This window comes from Sciurus carolinensis, chromosome 14, assembly GCF_902686445.1.
Source record: "Sciurus carolinensis chromosome 14, mSciCar1.2, whole genome shotgun sequence".
Taxonomy (NCBI): domain Eukaryota; kingdom Metazoa; phylum Chordata; class Mammalia; order Rodentia; family Sciuridae; genus Sciurus; species Sciurus carolinensis.
This window is the reverse complement of record NC_062226.1, coordinates 53,443,568-53,464,802: the sequence shown is the minus strand read 5'-3', so window position 1 is coordinate 53,464,802 and position 21,235 is coordinate 53,443,568. Positions and strand designations below refer to the sequence as shown.

Here is a 21,235-nt window from a genome sequence, read left to right as displayed (position 1 = left end):
ACCATTGTATTTAAAAATGTAAACTAAAAAGGAACACAAGAGTTTTTAATATTAGAGAAAAATTTGTAAATTATAATCATTAGCAAGAAAAGTTAGTTTTTTAAAATATGTTGTAGGATTTTAAGGGCAATAAAATGAACTTGTATAGAGAGGAGTATTGGGTAATTTGGTTTTGCTAGAGGTATGAATAACCCTTAAAAGAACAGAGATATACAAAAACATATGTAGATCTGTAGGAATAGACATATATCTTCATAGTATGTTATTTACGGTTAAAAATTATATCTATAATCCCAGCCATTGGGGAGGCAGAGTCAGGAGGATCACAAGTTCAAAGCCAGCTTCAACAGCTTAAATAGGCCCTCTAAGAAGCTTAGCAAGCCTCTGTCTCAAAATAAACAAAAAATAAAAAAATTAAAAAATGACTGGGAATGTGGTTCAGTGGTTAAGTGCCCCTGGCTTCAATCCATAGTATCAAATAAATATTAAAAATTTGTGTATATATGTGTGTATATATTAATGTAGATTAAGTTTTTGTTTGTTTGTTTGTTTTAACCAAATAAGGTTGGAACATTTCACAATAGAGTAACTTGATAAATACTACGTCAGTCAGGTGATCAAGGTCAATATTGACAGTCATAAATCACGTTGATAAATATATGTCTGCTGTGGTTTGGTTATTGTCTTTCTCCACTGGACTCATATGTTAGAAGCTTTGTCTCTAGTGTGGGCAAGTTAAGAAGTGGTAAGACCTTTTAAGAAATGGGGCCTAGTGAAATCTAAGTCACTGAGGGCACTGCCCTTGGAAGGAATTGGTCTAGTTCTTGTGGAATCCCTTCAATTAGTTCATGAAAAAGTGAGAGTTGTTAAAAAAAAAAAAACAACCTGGACTCCTCTCGTGCTCTTGCTTGTCTTATCATGTGATCTTTCCTTCTCACATGTTCTTCCACCACGATGCCATCTGCTATGATTTCCTGTAGTCAAGGAGACCCATTCCAAAATTGGTACTATATTGTTTGGACTTTCAGCTTCCAAAACTGAGTATTAAATAAAGCTCTTTTCTTTACAAAGGACCCATCTTCAGGTGTTTTGTTACAGCAATGGAAAATGAACTAATAAAGTACTTGTGATATCATGTGATGAAAATGATACTTTACCTCTATTATCTTCCTCCTTAAAACTCACATCCACAGTGTAATCATGAGAAAAACATCAGATTGCAAAGCAGAGGCATCCTACAAAATACTGTCAAGCTCATCAAAAATAAGGAAATTCTGAGAAACTGGTACTTCCAAGAGGAGCTCAAGGAGACATGACAACTAATAGTAATGAATTCTAGTTGAGATGCCGAAACAGAAAAAGAACATTAGGTAAAAACTAAGAAAATCTGAGTAGACTATGGACTCTAGTTAATAATAATGTATGAATAAAGGTTAATTAATTATAACCATTGTGCCATATATGCTGATTTAAGATGGTAATAGTAGGGGAAACTGGGTGGGTAGAAGTGAAAGGTATAAGAGAACTATATATACTACCAGCTAAATTTTTCTGTACATGTAAAACTGTTTTAAAAATAGTCATTAATTTAAAAATACAGGTTAGCGGACAAAAATTATAATGCTTGTTTCTTTTAAAGTTCCAAACTTATCTGTAGGAATTCGGAGTGATGATATTATGAAGAGAATTTAGTTTCTTCTACTGAAAATTTTACTAAGTACTTTTACTCATTTAACTTGTAGGAAAAACAAATATTTATACTTTGAAACACATTAAGTATCATGCTCACTGTAAAAAAAGTTAAAGAAATTCAGATAGGTATAAAGTATAATTCACATACAATCATTCCATTTATTGAAATAACACTGTAATTTTAAGTTTTTTTTCTTTTTTTCCTGTGCAGGTTTGGTGCAATCTATATCTATATAGTATAATGAAGCCTTTCTTCCTTGCTTTTCTCAATTTATCATGGATATCTTTCCATCTTTGATCTCAGAGTAATTAGAATGCTAAGTCAAAGATGTGGTACATTTTCATTAGCTGTGGTACATATTTCAAAACTTGTTTAGAAATTTGTATCAGATTATACTTCCATCACCATGTTTTCTAACTACAGATGTCAGAAATTGGGTCTAACCAACCTTTAAAGAATTGGGGATTTCCCTTAGGAATCATAACTCCTTGATTCTCTTGAAAAATCAGTACATCTAGCAGTAGTGGGCCACATTCCTCTATGAAAACAGTTGACTGGAATTAAAGTAAGAACTGCTAAAAATAGCCCCTTTATTCCTTGACAATAAGACAGAGTGTTGACTCTTCCTTTTACTTACACTTTTAAAAAACGGTTGGTTTTAGAAATTTACTTCTTGTGAATATATTTCTATCAAAAGTGATAAAAGAGAAAAGAAAATGGGAGCAATATAAGTTACTTTGTGGAAATGAAGAATGTATTATGATTTAACATGTATAAATATCTGAATGAATTAAAATAGTATTATTTTAAAACAATCACAACCATATTATTTATTTCTACTCTTTCTGGTTCCTCTGTGAATTTGAGTTATCATTACTTTCATAGTACTTTACGTTGCTTTGTGAGTTTTGGAAGAATTCTACCTAAATATCCTTTATTGTTAGAAATATAAGTATCATTAATATTAATAGGAATAGCATTATAAATAAGTATTGATTTCAGTGATAATGTGAATTGTTGGAACATTTAATCTATGCATGAATATTTTATTTATCATTGTAACTTCTCAATAAAATATTAAATTATCTTATATTCTTAACTATAGTTTTGTAATCCATTGATGATTTAGGTAATTCCTTTTGAAAAGACAACTAGATTGTTTATTGGACATGCCAGTAAACTAAAATTGTTTCTTCTATGTTAATCTAAATTTTTCTTTTACCTTCAACAAATGATACAGAATTTATTTAGCAAATGATGTTGGTATATCTTTCGTTGTTTTATTAACGAAAACCTAGACAAGAGCAGGAAACTTTTGACATTGTTTAGCTTGGTAGTTCATCAAAGGAAGTATGTGTAAGATGTCAAAATTTTGATTATAGACTAGCAGGAAAAATAAAAGAACAAAATTTGGACAGTATTTAAGAGTAGGGAGGAAATATACTGCAAAATAATTTAGTCTTACAGTAACAAAAATGCTTTAAGTATTTTAATGTTCCAAACAAGGTAATGAAGTAATCTAAGATAACAGTACAATAAAATCAACACTTTGAAGAAAATGTTTAATAGAGTCAAAGAATAAAGGCAGAAAAATAAACCAGGTTATGTAAATATGAGGAAAATAAAATGATATAAATTAAAGGCAGTCACCTTGTCTCAAATTATAGGTTATAATTATGAAAATTTTGCCTATCCCACCAAAAAAAGAAAATAATAGGCAAACTTGAAAGAAGACAATATTTATTCTTATTGATACAAACCAACTTATTATATATGTTCCTTAGGAAAATCATTTAGGAAGTTGGAACTCTATTATTTTAAATGAAAATGTTTTCAGGGCTACTTGATCCATATTAATAATATTAAAAAGATCTGACATTCTTTTGTGAGTCAATCAAATAAAAACATTCTTTTCAGTATGATTCTGTATTTTTTTGTAAAGGAAGTGTTTAATTTGAAATAGCATAGATGCATCATTTTTAATGTATCATATATATTCAGTGGTAATGGTAGCAGTATATTAGCACAATCCTACTCATCATAAATAGATGTCCTACAAGGTTAATCTTCTTGTGATTTTTTTTTGTTAAAATTTGGGGCTTGTCATTATGACTTTATGTGACATAAATAAATTTGAAAAGAGAATGCTTAATAGAATATTGCCTTCTAAAATATCATGAGTTCTTGAGAAGTCATTATTAAATTATGATACCTTAAAAGCTATTTGAATTTACAATATTACTGGTTTCCTTTTTCCACCTTTGTATTCTGTGCTATTATATGACTTTATCAGATGGTAAATTGGTAAATTATATTACTTTATCAGATTGAGTAATTGGTGAGGAAATACATGCTTAATCATAAGTTTGAGATGATGATTCAGTTACAGGTGAGTTTATGTATTATGTAGCTATGAGTTAAATTTTTTTCTCCTTCACATGTATATGATAGTGTTGTTCGTGAAAATATTTATATAGACTCTTGATTATTTTATTGAAAAATGGCATTCTACTAGAATAATAATGTTTAGCTAGTTATAGTTCCCTTTTTAAAAAAATGTTTGGTCCTAGAGCCTGAACCCAGGCCCCTGTGCATGCTAATCATGTGTTCTACCACTGAACTGTCCCCAGCCTCTTATAGTTCATTGTTATAATGAAAAATTTCCCTGAATATTTATGATTTATATATTTGCACATATTTGTAAATGTGATAATATATAAACCTATACATGTATTTATACATGCAATTTTTTTTAATAGTCATCTCAACAGCCATCATTATCAAGCTTGGAAACATTAATGGTCTCACAGAAGTCTGAAATTGAGTTTTTACAGGAAAAACTGAAAATAGCAAACAAAAAGCTGTCTGAGAACAGATCTACCAACAAGAGTTTCTCAGAGAAGAGCATCGTGACAAGTGCTGAAGGAAAACTTAAGGTAGAGACATTTTGTCATTTGTGAATTTATCAAGATGAGACTGGCTTGGCAAGAGATGAAGTTAAACAACTTACAAGATGTACTTCTCTGCTTACATTTCTGGAAATTTTAAACAAATATTACATGTCAAATGTGTGCTAAAATGCCTCTGAGAAGAAGGGAGTTTCCCCTTTTCAAAAATGGGATACTATGTTCCTAAATTAATTAATTCAATACTAATATGTTATTAGTAGTGTATCTGTTTTGCTATTAATATTATAATATTAAAAAGTCTTGATAAGTATTCCTCATCTGTTATATTCTTCTGATTAAAAGTTTATTTTAATATTCATTTACTCATTTTTTAACTTTAAAAGAAAAATATATCCAATATTTTTTCATTCTGATGATATTTACAGTATAATACATATAGAATATAAAATAATAAATGTATTTTAATATTAATATGTGCACTTATATATTTGTATTTAAAGGGTGGTAGTAGGGAAAAATTAGCATATTTACATAGCATGCTTTATTAATATTTCAGCTTTTTTTTTTTTGCTATTCATTATGTATTTGTATTATACTGCAAAAGATTATACAGAATGTGACCAATATAAAAATTCCATAATATCATATTGTATTCTGGTATTTCTAGGTAAGTTGAAATAATATTTCCCTAAACATAAGGAGATTTAGATAAATTTTATGCTTTATTTCATAAATATTAGAGGAAGAATATTTTCTATAAGTAAAAGACTACTTTGAAGATAATTATTTTTGGTTCTTTCCATTTTTTCCTACCAGTAGAACAAACTATCAAAATAAAGGAAACATTTAAAATTAGACCAATGTTTCTCTATTTAGCACTCTTACTCCCTATAACATTATTAGTAGTTTTCAGAGCAATTGGTTTTATTCATTTACTAAAACATAACTGCATTATATATTTCTTACCATTTTGAAGTAGTTTTGCAAGCTTTCTTTGAATGAAAGAAAATATTGCTAAAATTGAAATATATCATTATAGAGCCTAATTTGATTTCTTGCTGAATTGCTGAAGTTTAAAAATGTACTGCTTTGATTTTTTACTGTTTTTGATAAAAGTTAAGAGGAGAAGTGTATTTTGAGGAAGATTTTCTTTCTTTTTTGTAAGGATGAATACTGTGTTGCCCAGCTTAATAGTTGCTTTCACATATTCCTTCTCCAGATTGGTATATGAAGCTGTACATAATATAAACACACATTTTTGTCTCTAGTTAGCCACATTATAGTTAATGACCATATGGTCATTATGGTATAAGATCTACTGTCTGTTGTATTTATATTCCTCAAGCATATTGTTCCTTCAACTTCACAGTGTGTTAAACTATTTCAAAGGGAAAAAAATCCTTTCCCTCTTGTTTCTGGTTGTCCTATCAAGTGTAACCTTGGACCCTTATAGAGCAATTAGACCAGCCTCTATCCCCTCCTTTGTAATGAGGTTTCTTGCATTTCTGAGTCTATAACCCTTTAGTCTTCCCTAATGGGACATCATTATTCTGAAAGAAACAATGTAAATGTAAATGAATATTCTCATTAACGAGTCACAGAGAAACCTTTAGCGGTAGCACTGTGGTAATTCCGCTTGTTATTTCTCTGTATTCCATGCAGGATTTTTTTTATAATTCATTATTAGTATTCAAAATTACTGGTTCTTTAATTTTGCATGTCTTTCATAATCCGATGTTTCAACTAGTTCAACCATGTCCTTGTTTTATTCTCGAGGAACCACCTGTGAAACGTTCAAGGTCTTTGTCCCCAAAGAGCTCTTTCATAGACTCAGAGGAGCTGAGGAAGCTGAGAAGAGCTGAAAGAAAGATTGAAAACTTAGAGAAGGCCCTACAACTAAAGGTGAAAATTAAATCATATCTTTAATAATAACCATGCAAAGATAAAACTATACCAAAGTAAACAAACATTTCACAAATTACTGCTTATCATTTTTCTTTCCTGAATTTAATTACTTGTATAAAAGCATGGAATCAGCTGGTCTTGATTTTAAATTTTCTGAGGATCATAAAATAATAGAAAAACATTTGTCACTTGAAAAATAAATATTCAGTACTTTCAAATTATTTTGCTTTAAACTATAGACTAAATTTCTTATTGTTTCTCAAAGACAAAAGTGAAGAACTATAACAAGTAGAAAAGACTTTCTTGTTCTTTATATATGATAAATGTCTGAAAATAAAAGTGAGTTAAAAATCATATTCCCAGGCTGGGCATGGCAGTGCATGCCTCTAAACCCAGCTACTCAGTAGGCTAAGGCAGGAGAATTGAGAGTTCAAGGTCACTCTGGGCAATTTAGTAAGATCCCATCTCAAAAAACAAAACCAAACCATTCAAATTAGCTCTTACAGTTAAGATATCCTTTGTATGAAAATTATATATTCAAAGTGGCAAAAAAATTTCCTATTTTTTCCACATTTCAACTGAATTTGTCTCAGAACATGTGACATTTGAGCACTCCTGCCTAGTCGTAAGAAGCCTATACATTATTGGTTTGTCTTTAGGAGCTTATACTTCGTGATTATACTTTGTGAATTCACTTCAACAGAGAAAATCATTCATGCATATTAAACTGGTTTTTATGTGACTACATTGAGAGTTTGTTTGGTTTTTTATTTATTTTTTTAGTGCCAGGAATTGAACCCGGGCCTCACACATGCTAGGCAAAGTCTTTATCACAGAGCTACACCCTAACTCCTCAAAGACTTTTACTTTTTCTCTGACTTCAATATGGCAGACTTCATTTGAAGATACCCTATTTGAGTTTCAGTCATATAATGATTCTCAATAGTTTTATGTCATTCTATGTCAAGTCCAATGCTTTATGCATGATTAGATATATACTTTATACACACACACAAACACATACATTCCCCAACTAGTGTTAGGGCCCAAACCCAGGGCCTTGTGCATATATACACCAATGGTATATATATGTGTATATATGTATGTATGTATAATATAATATACATTTGTATATACACATACACATGTATGTGTGTAAATATATGTATAATTTACTGGAGGAATTGGCTCATAATTATGGAGGCCAAGAAATCCATGATATGTAGTTGTGAAGCTGGAGATCCAAGACAGCCTATGATTTAGTTCCAGACTGAGACTATAGAAACAGGAAAACTGATAGTGTAAGTTCAGGTCCAAGTACATGTTTCAGAATGAGTTCAAAGGCAAGAGATGACCGGAGTCCCAGCTCAAAAATAGTTGCGTAGACAGAATCAAATTGTTTTTTCACTCAGTTTTTATTCTATTTGATCTTTCAACCAAATGCCCTGACTATTGGGAAGGGCAATCTGCTTTACTCAGTGTATTATTCTATTTTTGGTTGCTAATAGCCAATACCAGAGACTTGGTAAATTATGAAGAAATCAGATGTGATTTGTCTCAGTTCTTAAGTGAAGCTTGAGGAGACACATCTGATGATAACTTTCTTGATGGTAGAGTTCTGAGGTATTTAGGGCATTATATGGCAGGAGACAGGAAGTGCATGTGTACATATCTCTTCTGCTTTTTTCCCTCTTCTTACAAAGCCACTAGGATTCAGTCACAGAGGTTCCATCCTAATGATCTTGTGTAGTCTTAAGCACCTTCCAAAGGTTCTCCCTATAAGCACCATAGATTGTTTCTACCTTCTTAATACCACACAGTGAGCACACTCAAACCATAGCATTCAGTACACTGATTAAAATATTATTCTTATTCAGAAAGACCTAGAAATTCTGTTTTAACCAAGTATGTGGGCAAGTTGACAAATTAACCATCACATATCCATTCAATAGTAGAGAATCTTCAACTATTTGTTCCCAGAGTTCTGTAAGTCCCTTATTTTGATAGTCAGTGGTAGAGCAATTCAATAACATTTTAGATCTAATCTCTTATATTCCATCTCTTGAATTCCTTGTTTCAAAACAGAGTCTTAAAAGGATTATATGATTTATTTCCTCCTCCTTTTTTTTTTCCCCTGACCTCAGCTTTCTGGGGGAAGCCTCAATTTTATTTTTAGAGTAAAGTTCTTTTTTTTCACAAAACTTTTTTTTAATAGTTTACCTATATTCATACTCTAAATCAATAATTAGGAGTTTCAAATTCATATCATTGCAAATTTGCAAAATTAGGCAAAACTGGAGCTTTTTTTGTATTTTCTCATTTAGTGAATTTTTTTTTATTTTAAAGGAGAGAAACATACTATAATCAAGGTCTCAGGAAAAGAAGTTGATAAACAAAATCTTTATAGTAAAACAATTTCAAGGAGAATGGACTCAAAGTAACTTTTTAATTAATAGATTAATGTTGGTCTAGAAAGGATAATTATATTAAATAAAGCTAGAAGAACTCACTTTATAATCTCCTTTATTATTCTGTTTTAACAATATTTCCATTACTCAATTGCATGTAAAACAAGGTAAAATAATAATTAATATTTGTGCTGGGGGTGTAGTTCAGTGGTAGAACACATATTTAGCATACATAAGGCCATGGACTCCATCCCTGGCACCACACACACAAAATAATAATGTATCTGTGTTAGTTTTGTAGTGTTCTGTAAACAAGTACCACAAATTGGGCAGCTTAGAACAATTGAAATTTATTGTCTCATGGTTCTGGAAGCTAGAAAAGTCCAAAATCAAGGTGTCAGAAGAACTGGTTTCCTCAGAGGTCAGTGAGGGAGAATCAGTTTCATTCTTCTCTTAGCTTTTGGTAAACTTAGATTTTCTCTGGTTTATAGATTATATTCTCCATATTATCTTCATTTTATCTTCTCTCTCTGCATATCTCTCTCCCTGTCTCTAAGATTCCCTTTACTATAAGAGTATCAGTCATATTGGACTAGTGCCCACTTAATGATGTGTTTAAGTTGATTACCTCTGTAAAGACCCTGTGTCCAAATAAGATCAAGTTCTGAGGTATTGGGAGTTAGGATCCCAATATAACTATTTTTGTTGGAACGGAGGCAAGGGAACACACAATTCAACCCATAATGAGTATCTTTTGGATTTTAAAATACATTTATTGATTTTGGTTTTCATTTTATTGTCCATCACCCACTTGTACATGTCGAATTTTTGTCATGGCCTTTGGTGTTCTATGGAATATTGCTCTGCCAGAAACTCATGAGAATATGGTGGATAAAAATGGTCCTTGCTCAAATTATTATTGTAAACAATGGATTAAAAAGTTTCTTTTTTGTGATCTTTAACATATTAATGCACATTATGAAGCTATAGAAAGGTATAGATGTCTTTTCCCAGATTTACTTGGTTATATTATTACTTTTAATATTTTCCAAAAGGCTGCTGTTTTTCCATGGAAGATACCATGAGAAATACTGAAGTAAAGACAAAAGACATATTCCAAGGCATTGTAGGCAGCTATATGGTCCCAAGTTGATTACTTAGGTAGATTAAAAGGTGGAAGGGACAAATAGGTTCCAGTAGCCCATGGAAAATCTATGTACGCATTGATATGAAACACTGTGTCATGTCAGCAGTAAATTATGTATATTAAATTATTCTAATGCTAGTTATTAATTTTCTACAAATATTAACAAGATGTTTTCTACAGATATCTTTCTCTGCTTACTTTTGTGACTAGGTGTACATATTTTCAGGATGGGTGACCCATGTCATAATAAATAAGCTGATAGTATAGATGAAATTGCAATTATATTTTATAAAACTCCCACCCATAATCCTGATTTCATGAATGTAATGCTCTAGTAACTTACAAAATATAATTTGGAATCCTGTACTTTAGAGATTTATGAAATCCATACTATTTTTTAGATCATTAATGCCATGAAAATCCCTATTTAACTGATACTCTTGCATTTGGCAACATGATTCTATTAGCAGTTTTCAATGCCATCTAAATGCCATCTAATAGCATTAATTTGTTGAATAAATTTTACATATATTTTATTTTTCAGTGTTTTAATATACATATACTTTGTACATTTTGCTGAAATTAAACATTCAGAGTGGAATCCTTGATATTATATTAAAATTTTTAAATTTTTTGTTCACTTCTCTAAAGCCTTATTCTTTAGAGAAGATCAAGTTACTACTTCATGAAGAGTTTATGGTCTTGATTCACCTTATTCTCATGAAGGAAATTTTGAAGAAATCAGGTTAAGAATAGGAACTTAAAAACAGAATTTGAAAATACCTTTAAGGATAGCCAATGTTTTATTGAATGATTTTATGAGTGACTCTAATTCAGTGGCTGCCCATGGAATATCTTTGCATGTGTCCTTTTAGGAAAATGTAGAAATTAGTGACGTAAAATGTATTTATCAGTCTACACTTGATTTTGTTATACGGTCTTTGGTGGTAATATTTCCCAAATAAACTAGTGGTTTTGATTTTGGCTGTTATATATCAAAGGAGGTTTGGAGCATCATATTCAAACTACAGTCAGCCTGATTTTTTGTGAGAAGGTTATAAAAAAATATTTTGGATATTCCTCCTTTGGGTATATATTTCTTCTGAGATAACCAACTTTTGATAGATGAGTTTGGCTAACATCTGTTTTTGCAGTATTAAAATTTGGAAATTTTTGTAAAATCTATCATATTTACATTTTGTAAAATCTTAATATTTCTGAAATAGGACAAAGTCTGAATCTGTGACTGAAATTCCATCTTAAAAGAATTATTATATATTATATCTGTTAATTTGTTTTATAAATAATCTCTACTTTTTTTTAATAGTTTAGATCTTAATTTTTTAAGAATTTTATAAATACCCTAGTGTTAGATAAAATAAATTAAGAGGCAAGTAAAATTAAAGCACAAAATTTGTAAAATTGTTTTCCTAAAATCAGTACTGAATGGAAAGTACTGCTTTTTTGAATTATCCTAGGAAAACCAAAGCTATTCAGTAATATTGAACAGTTTACCTATAGGAATCAGAAGTAGTGGGATTCAGTAATTTGTTTAGTTGTTATGCCTGCTACAGAACCTAGCACATCATAAGTGATATATGGATTCAGGAGATTTTTCTTGAGTCTTAATTTTTGCTTTAAATCATAATAAAGTTAGTTTGTATTTGAGAATTAGGGAAAACTTAGTAGAAATTCAGTGATTAATGGTAGCTAGGGTAGTACTGAAAAGTGCTGAAATCGTGACCATACTAATTAGAAATTCAGTCATTTCATTAATTCAACAGGGGATCAATCATTATGAAATTAATTGAGAATGTTTGGATGTCCCATTCTATTAATTTTCACTTCTTGGTCAAACTTAAGTTTCCACTTACTTAGCACTTCTAATGACGTTTAACACAGAACTAAATGATCCCTATAACACTGGACAAATAAGCAATACTTTTAAAGAAATTCATTGTAAAATGAAATGAAAGTTTATGAGCAAGGATTTTTATTTCATAAAAATAATAATTATTATAGCAAGCTATTATAAAAGTCTGATGTAATCATTTTAGTTTAATTATGAATTTATTTAAAAGTGTTTTGACATGAATCCTAATATGATCTGTAAATTTCTTTTAATTGTTTTATTAAAAATTTCTAATTCATTGTGTTAAAATTCCAAATAAATCTTTTAGTTCTTAAGGTATCCAGTAAACATAATTACCTTATATTACCTATGACAAGATAATAACATTATTGTTAGTTTTCTGTGTGCCTATTTAGTTTTCTAAATTTCACCTATTTAGGATTTATTCACCTACTTAAGATTAGAAAGTTTTTAGTTCCATGAGTAAAGTGACATTTAGATTGTTTACTGAACTTTGTGTGAGAAATTCAGGTTCAAGTTTGAATCATTCTTTATGCCTTTGCTTCTAGTTTGAAGATGTAGAAAGAGAAACACAGAGAATTTAAGTAGCTGTCCTGTCCCAGAGTAAAATTTAGTTATTGAGCAACAAGATTTGAACTACTATGAACACTTAACGTTGTACATGTGATAGGTTCTTCATCTGTGGTTTTTCAATTAAACAGAATTGGACTTAGTATCCTGAATTTTTCACTTTTACTTCATATATTAAACTATACTACTTTTTAGCGAGTTTGCAGTAACTATAATGCCCTGTCAGGTGATGTCGTACTCATGCTTTTTGACCAAGCACTTCTGTTTCCATAGGGCATATGGTATGCTTCTTAAGACTCAAATATGTTCTAATAACTACCTAATAGAAGAATTCTGCTAGGAGCATATTCAAAGTAGAACAACAAAATGCCACACTGCTGAGACAGAATTACAGTAAAATAAGGTAGACTCGATAAAGTAGTATTTCCCTATTCATATGGGACGTAAATGGTCAAGGAAATAGTGAATTTTAAAGGAATAGTACCTTACTATTAATACCTGGGAAAAGGAAAATGAAAGAAGCTAATTTTAACTTTGTGCCTCTCTAGGGCAGGCACAAGTGCCAGATCCTCAGCCTAGTTAAGCCTTTTTTTTTTTTTTTTTTTCTCTCTCTTTTCTATATTTTACAGGAAATAAAATTAAATTAATTTAAATAGTGTTCTTAAAATTATACACCTAATAAGAGAAAACTCCAAGAATGGAATTCAGGTCTTCCTGGTTACCATAGACTTCCCATCTCAAGTACCTGTTTCTTCTAGCAAATAAACATTCAAGTTCACTCATACAGAAATACCAGTAGGTTTTTTAAAATTATTGAAATTTTCACAGGGAATAAACTCTATTTATTTAGTTTATTTGAAGAAACACAAATCACAAGTAACTCACAAGATGTGAATACATCTTTTGGGGACTAAGAATGTGGCCTTTATGAGTTTGTTTATGGTTACATATAATGAAAATTTATCTCATGTACTATATATTTAGAAGTAGTTGACTAATTATTTAGGCTATGTGTTGAGATAACAAAGTAGTGTTTGGACTGTCTATTGTATGACCTTAAGAGAACTAAGCCTTTTTCTCCACTTTCAGTTCTTCATGGTGGAACCCCAAAAGATTAAATTATGCTACTTTTCACATAGGTCTAGCCTTATTTTCTTCCTTTCATGTAATCCTTGTGCTTTATTCTATATTAATCATGAGTCTGTGGCCTGAAGAAATGGTATTACTATGATTAATGTCTCTATATTTTAACAAAATAGTCTTCCTTTATGTAGGGTCACATCCTTCTGTTGGTGAAAAAGAAAAAAAATTAAAAATATGTTAAATGAGCTTATGAATATTTGTATGTATATTAATTAACAAGGAAAAAATGAAACTAATTTTATAGCAGAATTTGGAAATTATGTTAGCAATTTAAAAAACTGCAGTTGAGTAGGTCGAATTTATCAAGCAAACCAAATCTTCATCTTCAGGAATTCTTTCCTTTCTTCACTTAAATAACTATTACAAATGCATTCATGTTTACACACTGTTTTCTTTCAAATTTCATATTTAAATGGGTCACCTTTTCTTTGAAAAATCGCACCAATATTTTCATCAAACTTGTATACTTGCTTTTTTTGTGTTCTATAGAGCCAAGAAAATGATGAGCTAAGAGATGCCCATGAAAAACGCAAGGAAAGGCTACAGATGTTACAGACCAACTACAGAGCAGTAAAAGAGCAATTAAAACAGTGGGAAGAAGGCAGTGGCATGTGAGTTACATAGCTCATAAAGACATTTCCCTAAATATTAAATGGAATGGAGTAGCATTATATAGGTGTTTTAATGGCTTTTGTTTGGTTTTCAAGAAATTATTTGGTAGTCAAATCTTTATTGTCAATTTTTAAATGGAGAACATAATGAATGAAAGTAGAGAAATTAAGTTACTGGCTTTATCTTAGATTTTCCTGTCATTTGCAGATGACATTATTAGTAGGTGATTATGAATTATTGTATATATTTTTACAATCAAATGGATAAACTTAATAAAAGTATATATAATTAAAACAAAAATAGTTAATATTCATATGATTGAAAAACTGCTTTCAAATGAATAAAATACTGGTGTTAAAATGTTTATAACCCCAGAAGTGTTTAAGTTTTAATGGAAATACAAGAGAAATATGAAATTCACACATATAGTTAACTATCTTAAAACTACTTCAACCTAGTATGCAATTTGAAGATCTTTACTATCCATCAGTTTGTTCTCTAGCTTATCTGAATGAATTGGTGGTCTCAGTTCAATTGCTCTGAACAGGTGTTCAGATCTTGGTTAGTCGTAAGTGGCTCCCCTGTTAACAGTATTAACAGAGGGCAAAGGACTGAATGAGTACAGAAAATCTACTACCCTCTCATCTTTTGAGATGGATCCTTTAGGGCAATGTTGATGATACACATTGGTCTGCTCTGCAGAGAAATACTGTTTCTAAATTGGCCAGTACAGCACTTTTAAAAAATAAAAATGAAGGATTTGTTTTATGTACAGAAAATGAAAATGTAAAGGACATTTGGCATCTCTTATAGATAATTGTCACGTCTAATTTCTTTCCTTTGATGAATGGAAAGTATTTCATATTGTGTATCAGTAAAGCAGTGACAAAGCAATTTGTCCTAGCTTTAATATCTCCTCACTACAAAAGTAAAATCTCTTTACTGATGTGTTCATTACTATTATCTTGTTCTAAGATAGGGCATGTATACCACATTCAGATTGGGTGGCAGTAAATTCTAAATGATTGCTTATAATGTATTTTTGGAGACTTGTTATAGTTCTACAGTTTATGTTTTATTATTAATGGACTAGAATCAGAGAATTGAACCTAAGAATATCATGTGTGTGATTAAAAGTTTGTTCTCCACTGTAGGAATTTAGCTTTAGTAAATTATAATACAGGATTTTAATTTCTATATGATTTAATTTTAGGAAATGTATCCATTCACTTATCAGTGAATGAATTAGAAATTGAAAAAATGGTCAATAGATGCATAACAATTTTAAGGAATATATAATTTAGTTTATTTAGTTTTTATTGCACTTTGAAAATGTTAAGGAAAAAAGCAACTTTATTTTTAAAATAGGATTGAAATCAGAAAAATAAAGAGAGCAGATCCCCAACAACTTCGACAGGAAGATTCTGATGCTGTATGGAATGAACTGGCATATTTCAAAAGGGAGAACCAGGAACTAATGATTCAAAAGTGAGTTTTTTGGTTTTTTTTTTCACAATATATACATAGATAAACATTTGGGAGACATTATTTGTGACTTAAAGATTCTAGAGAAGTACCTTATAAAATTTTTAAATGAAATAATTTGGATCATGCTGATAGAAATAACAACAACAACAACAAAAGATTAGCTTTTTATACACACAAACGTGTGCGCACACGTATGTATTATGAAATAACAAGTTGCACATTTGCTAGCTCTAACAGAAACTGTATAATATGATCTAGGGATTGTGTTAATTAATGTGGCTCTCATCTGTTGGAGGTGTCGCTCTTCATTAGCCTGTATTTTAGACACTGCCGTGCTTCATTTTTGGAATGAGGTGGAGAGGGGATAACCTAGCCAGCCATCCTTGTTTGATCTCCTAGATACATACGCAATGCAGAATGCCTGAGCTCTCTTGGTTCCCTGCCCTGTCCTGCTAATCCCAGCTGAGCTCATTATGGTGTAGCCTTGCTGCTACTCTTGGAGCCAGAGCTGTCCAAGCTAATTACTGGTAGCAGCAGAACTGCCTGTTAAGGGTCTGGTGTGGATCTGCTAACATGGTCCTTGGTAGTGACCTGCAAAAGACACGAGGGAATTGATTTCTTTCTTGCTGTGCACTGCCTGTCCTTTGGGCTTAATGCTGATCCCTCCACATAGGTCTTTTAGCTGCCCTAAGTATAAAACTTGATGAAGGGTACTCATATTTTAGAAAACATACAGTTTGCTTGCTTGATCTTATAATTCACAGACTATTATATTCAGCCTAGCAAAGAAAGATTTTTTTTATGTGCTGTTTTTTTTAAAGACAAAGAAGAGTTAGACCAATACAATTAGCCTCTTCTGCTACTTAACTGTTTTTATTATTTAGAGTTAATTTTTGACACTCAGACTATATGATATTTTTGAAAGCCTGAATGTCTTTTTGATTGCTAACATGTGACATATTATAATTGTCACTGAATTTTCTTAGCTATAAATCTCGAACTTGTTTTATATACTACATTATAACATATAACTTTTGATTACAACCTTTTCTATGTAATGATATACTGTTTGAGAAAATTACCCTATCACATTTAAATGCATATTCCTATTTACCTCACCATACAATATGTTCTATTAGTTGTCAGTATTTGATGCTGATAATGAAGTCTTTTGAAAATTATTTTATAGACTACATATATTTGCCCCCAAAACATTTCCTGATACTTTTAAATAGTTTTATTGAAATATAACTCAGGAGTCATAAATTTCACCCATATAATGTATTTCAGTGACTTTTGGTATATTCAAAGAGTTGCACACCATCTGTCATTATAATTAATTTTAGAATATTTTCATCACTTATTAAAAAAATTGTTTTTAAAAACCTACACAAGTTACCAGGTGTGGCCCAGCCCTTCCATCCACCCTTCTCAGACCTAGGCAACTACTTATTAATCTACTTTCTGGACCTGCAGACTTTCTTGTTCTGAACATTTCATATCAATGCAATCGTATAATATGTGGTCCTTTTTAGACAAGTGTCTTTCACTTAGCATGTTATGGCATGTGTCAGTACTTTGTCTGGTAATCTTTAATGACTGTCTCCAAAAAATGAAAGTTTTTGGCTGAAGTGAATTATGTGAGAGACCTAATCTAACTAATTTTGAAATCTATTCAAGAAAATTCAGTCAGAGATTATAAGTATACATTTTGGGGTTTATTTTATTCATTAGTGAAATAGAATGAAAGAAAAAGTAATAAGACCTTTTAGGGAGAATTAGGAAGCTCTTAAATCCTACTTTGTTCACCCAGAAGTGTTTGTACATTGGAAATAGCTCTTTGAATAAATTGCTAAGAGACATTATTAACGCTGTGGAAGTTTCCCCTGAAATCTGTTTAAATTCATCAATGTGATAGTCATTTGTAAAATAGTTGTTTTTCAGATCAGTCCTAGTAAATAGTACTGATATTTTTCATAAAGCATTGAATGAACCTCAAGTTGTCTACAAAAAGTTTCCTAGAGAAAATTTATTTTGCGAAACTTTATTCAGTTAACTAAATGTGTTGGAGTTCTGCTGTCATGCACTCTGCTTGGTGAATGAAATGAGAACATCAGATGTTCTACTTGCAGGTACTTACATGAACACATGTTCAATTTGAAACATTCTTAATGAAATATGATGTCAAAAAATAAAACTAATATCAAAAAGTATGTTCAAACAAAAAGATTTATAAAATCTCAGTCTTTTATTCATTGAAGTTTATATACTGATGAGGGCAGGAGTTTCGTTTTCCTTTTTTTTCTTAAATTTTTTATTCAGTACATTGACATTTTTACTGTGTAGTTTTATGAAATTATAACACATATAACATTTGAGTAACTAACACCATGATCAGGATGCCAAAATATATCTCAGAAACTTTCTTTGTTCTGCCCCTTTGTAGTCCAGTCATTCCACCAACTCTATAATTGACAGGCACTGATTTGTTCTCTCTTCATGTAGCTTTGCCTTTTTCAGAGTCATATGCATGGAATTATATAAACTAACTTTTAGAGGACTGGCCTCTTTCACTGAGCACAGTGCCTTTGGGATTCATTCAGTTTATTTTATCCAGTTTGTTCCTATTTATTGCTAAATGGTATTCCATTGTATAGGTTTATTACAGTTTGTTTATTCATTGAACAACATTTGGGTCATTTCCAGAGTTTTTGTTTGCTTATTTAGCATTTATTAATAGAGCTGCTATCAGAGGTTTTGTGTGAGCATGGATTTTTTATTCTTTAAGGTAAATACTCAGGAGTTGCATTGCCAAATCATATAGTCAGTCTATGTAGAACTCTATCAGAACTTGCCAAATTGTTTTTTGAATTAGCTATTCCATTTTCATTCCTACTTCATGAGAATTCAGTTGCTCAAAAATTCTTGTCAACTCTTGGTATTGTCACTAATTTTTAAAGATTAAATAGGTATGTAGTGGTAGTCCATTGTTATTTTAATTTCCATTTCCCTAATGACTAATGATACTGTCTTTTTATGTGCTTATTTGCAGTCTTTGTTCTTTGATCAATGTCTTTTCAAACCAGTTGCCCAATAAAAGTGGTTAGTTTTTAAACAAATTATAGTTGTTTCTTATTGTTAAGGTTTAAGTTGAGATTTTCCTGGTTTTTGGTTTGATGAGTGATTTTTTTTTTTCTGGTAGCATAATAGAAGTTTTATCATTAAAGTATTTTTTTTTTACTTAGGAAAATAAAATGTTATTTACAAAATGCAGCGGTATACTTTAAAATATAATATATTTTGTCATCTTAGAAATATTTCCAACATTTTGTTTTTCTTTTTTTTTATTATTATTGTATACAAATGGGATACATGTTGTTTCTCTATTTGTACATGGAGTCAAGGCATACCATTTGTGTAATCATACGTTTACATAGGGCAATGATGTTTGATTCATTATTTTTTTCCCTCCCCCCCCACCCCTCCCACCCCTCTTTTCCCTCTATACAGTCCTTCTTTCCTTCATTCTTACCACACTCCTTATACCTAACCCTAAACCTAACCCTAACCCTAATGCTAACCCCTCCCACCCCCCATTATATGTCCTCATCCGCTTATCAGCGAGATCATTCATCCTTTAGTTTTTTGAGATTGGCTTATCTCACTTAGTATGATATTCTCCAATTTCATCCATTTGCCTGCAAATGCCATAATTTTATCATTCTTCATTGCGGAGTAATATTCCATTGTATATATATGCCCAGAGACCCTGCATCTTATAGAAGAAAAAGTAGGTCCAAATCTTCAACTTGTTGGTTTAGGATCAGACTTCCTTAACAGGACTCCCATAGCACAAGAAATAAAAGCAAGAATCAATAACTGGGATAGATTCAAACTAAAAAGCTTTCTCTCAGCAAAGGAAACAATCAGCAATGTGAAGAGAGAGCCTACAGAGTGGGAGAATATCTTTGCCAACCATACTTCAGATAGAGCACTAATTTCCAGAATCTATAAAGAACTCAAACAACTCTACACCAAGAATGCAAATAATCCAATCAACAAATGGGCTAAGGAAATGAACAGACACTTCACAGAAGAAGATGTACAAGCAATCAACAGATATATGAAAAAATGTTCAACATCCCTAGTAATAAGGGAAATGCAAATCAAAACTACCCTAAGATTTCATCTCACCCCAATTAGAATGGCGATTATCAAGAACACAAGCAACAATAGGTGTTTGCGAGGATGTGGTTAAAAAGGAACACTCATACATTGCTGGTGGGGTTGCAAATTAGTGCAGCCACTCTGGAAAGCAGTATGGAGATTCCTCAGAAAGCTTGGAATGGAACCACCATTTGACCCAGCTATCCCACTCCTTGGCCTATACCCAAAGGACTTAAAATCAGCATACTTCAGAGATACAGCCACATCAATGTTCATTGCTGCTCAATTCACCATAGCCAGATTGTGGAACCAACCTAGATGCCCTTCAGTTGATGAATGGATAAAGAAACTGTGGCATATATATACAATGATGAGTGATTTTTAAAACTGTTTCTTGCACTTTGGAATATTACGTTTTGAGACTCTAGGTCTTATTGAAATCTTTTATTTTAACATGCCACTGATGACATCATGTCTCATGGCATCATAAAGGTCACCTCATTGCTGCTAGGAAGAGGTGGGAGTCTAACCTCCTAATTTGACTTTTGTTGTTAGTGCATTGAATTGAGAGTGAAGGGGTTTCTGCATGTTGTAGATGATGGCTTCTCATTCTGTTTTCATTAACATAGAGTGCAGGAAGGACTTCCAATCCCCCCCCCCCATGTTTATGACTGGATTAGGGTAGATCAACAAGATTTCTTTCCACTTCTCTGTTCTTTTATTGGCCCTTTGCTAAAGAGAGCATGCTTTTCTTGAGGATTTTTTTTGTGTGTGTCCATTAGCATTTCTGAGTTGTGGCTTTCTTTAGTCCCTAGTTTGGGATGAAAAATGAAGTAAATCCAGGAAACTCACCACTATGAGTTCTTCCAGTGTTGTTCCTCTACTCCTGAGGTCGTTCTTGTTGGCACCTTTTAGAGTCATGTTTTAATTTCAGGGTTTTATTTTTAATTAGTAGGAATAAATGTATTTATTCCTTCTTAATTAGGAACCAGAAATTTCAACTTGTTTTTCTGTGAACCCAGAAGGTTTATTTTTGTGTCATATATTACCCTCTGATTTAATATTCGGACTTAAGTGTTTAAGAAATAAGATTAACGTGTTCTAAGTATCTTAAGACTAGAATCCATAAAAGAAGATATACTGCTACTACTGCTTTTAAATCAAATTTTAACTGTTTCCAAATCTATCTTAAAAGTTGAGTTAGCTGTTAAGTTTTCAAGACTCTAATTAAACATTACACTCTACAAAATATGATTTTAAAGAACAATACTGCCACTGACTGACATTATAGTTTTTTTGCCATTGAGTGTGGCGAGAAAT

The 21,235-nt window shown here is 31.2% G+C and overlaps 1 protein-coding gene across 10 annotated transcripts in view; it reads left to right on the top strand.

Annotated features, from left to right (window-relative positions):
• The window catches only part of Cntln (centlein), a 365,014-nt gene that overhangs the window by 190,855 nt on the left and 152,924 nt on the right, over window positions 1-21,235 (top strand). For 9 of the 10 annotated variants that reach the window (XR_007104991.1, XM_047524968.1, XM_047524966.1 and 6 more), the window contains 4 exons: window positions 4,453-4,629; window positions 6,379-6,504; window positions 14,138-14,259; window positions 15,629-15,748. Coding sequence is in view for 8 of the 10 variants with exons in the window: in XM_047524968.1 (XP_047380924.1) it covers window positions 4,453-4,629; window positions 6,379-6,504; window positions 14,138-14,259; window positions 15,629-15,748 (545 nt within the window). In the remaining 2 variants the exon portion in view is untranslated. Of the gene's footprint in view, window positions 1-1,193; window positions 1,371-4,452; window positions 4,630-6,378; window positions 6,505-14,137; window positions 14,260-15,628; window positions 15,749-21,235 lie in introns of those variants that run through there. The other variant, XR_007104992.1, reaches the window with a different exon arrangement.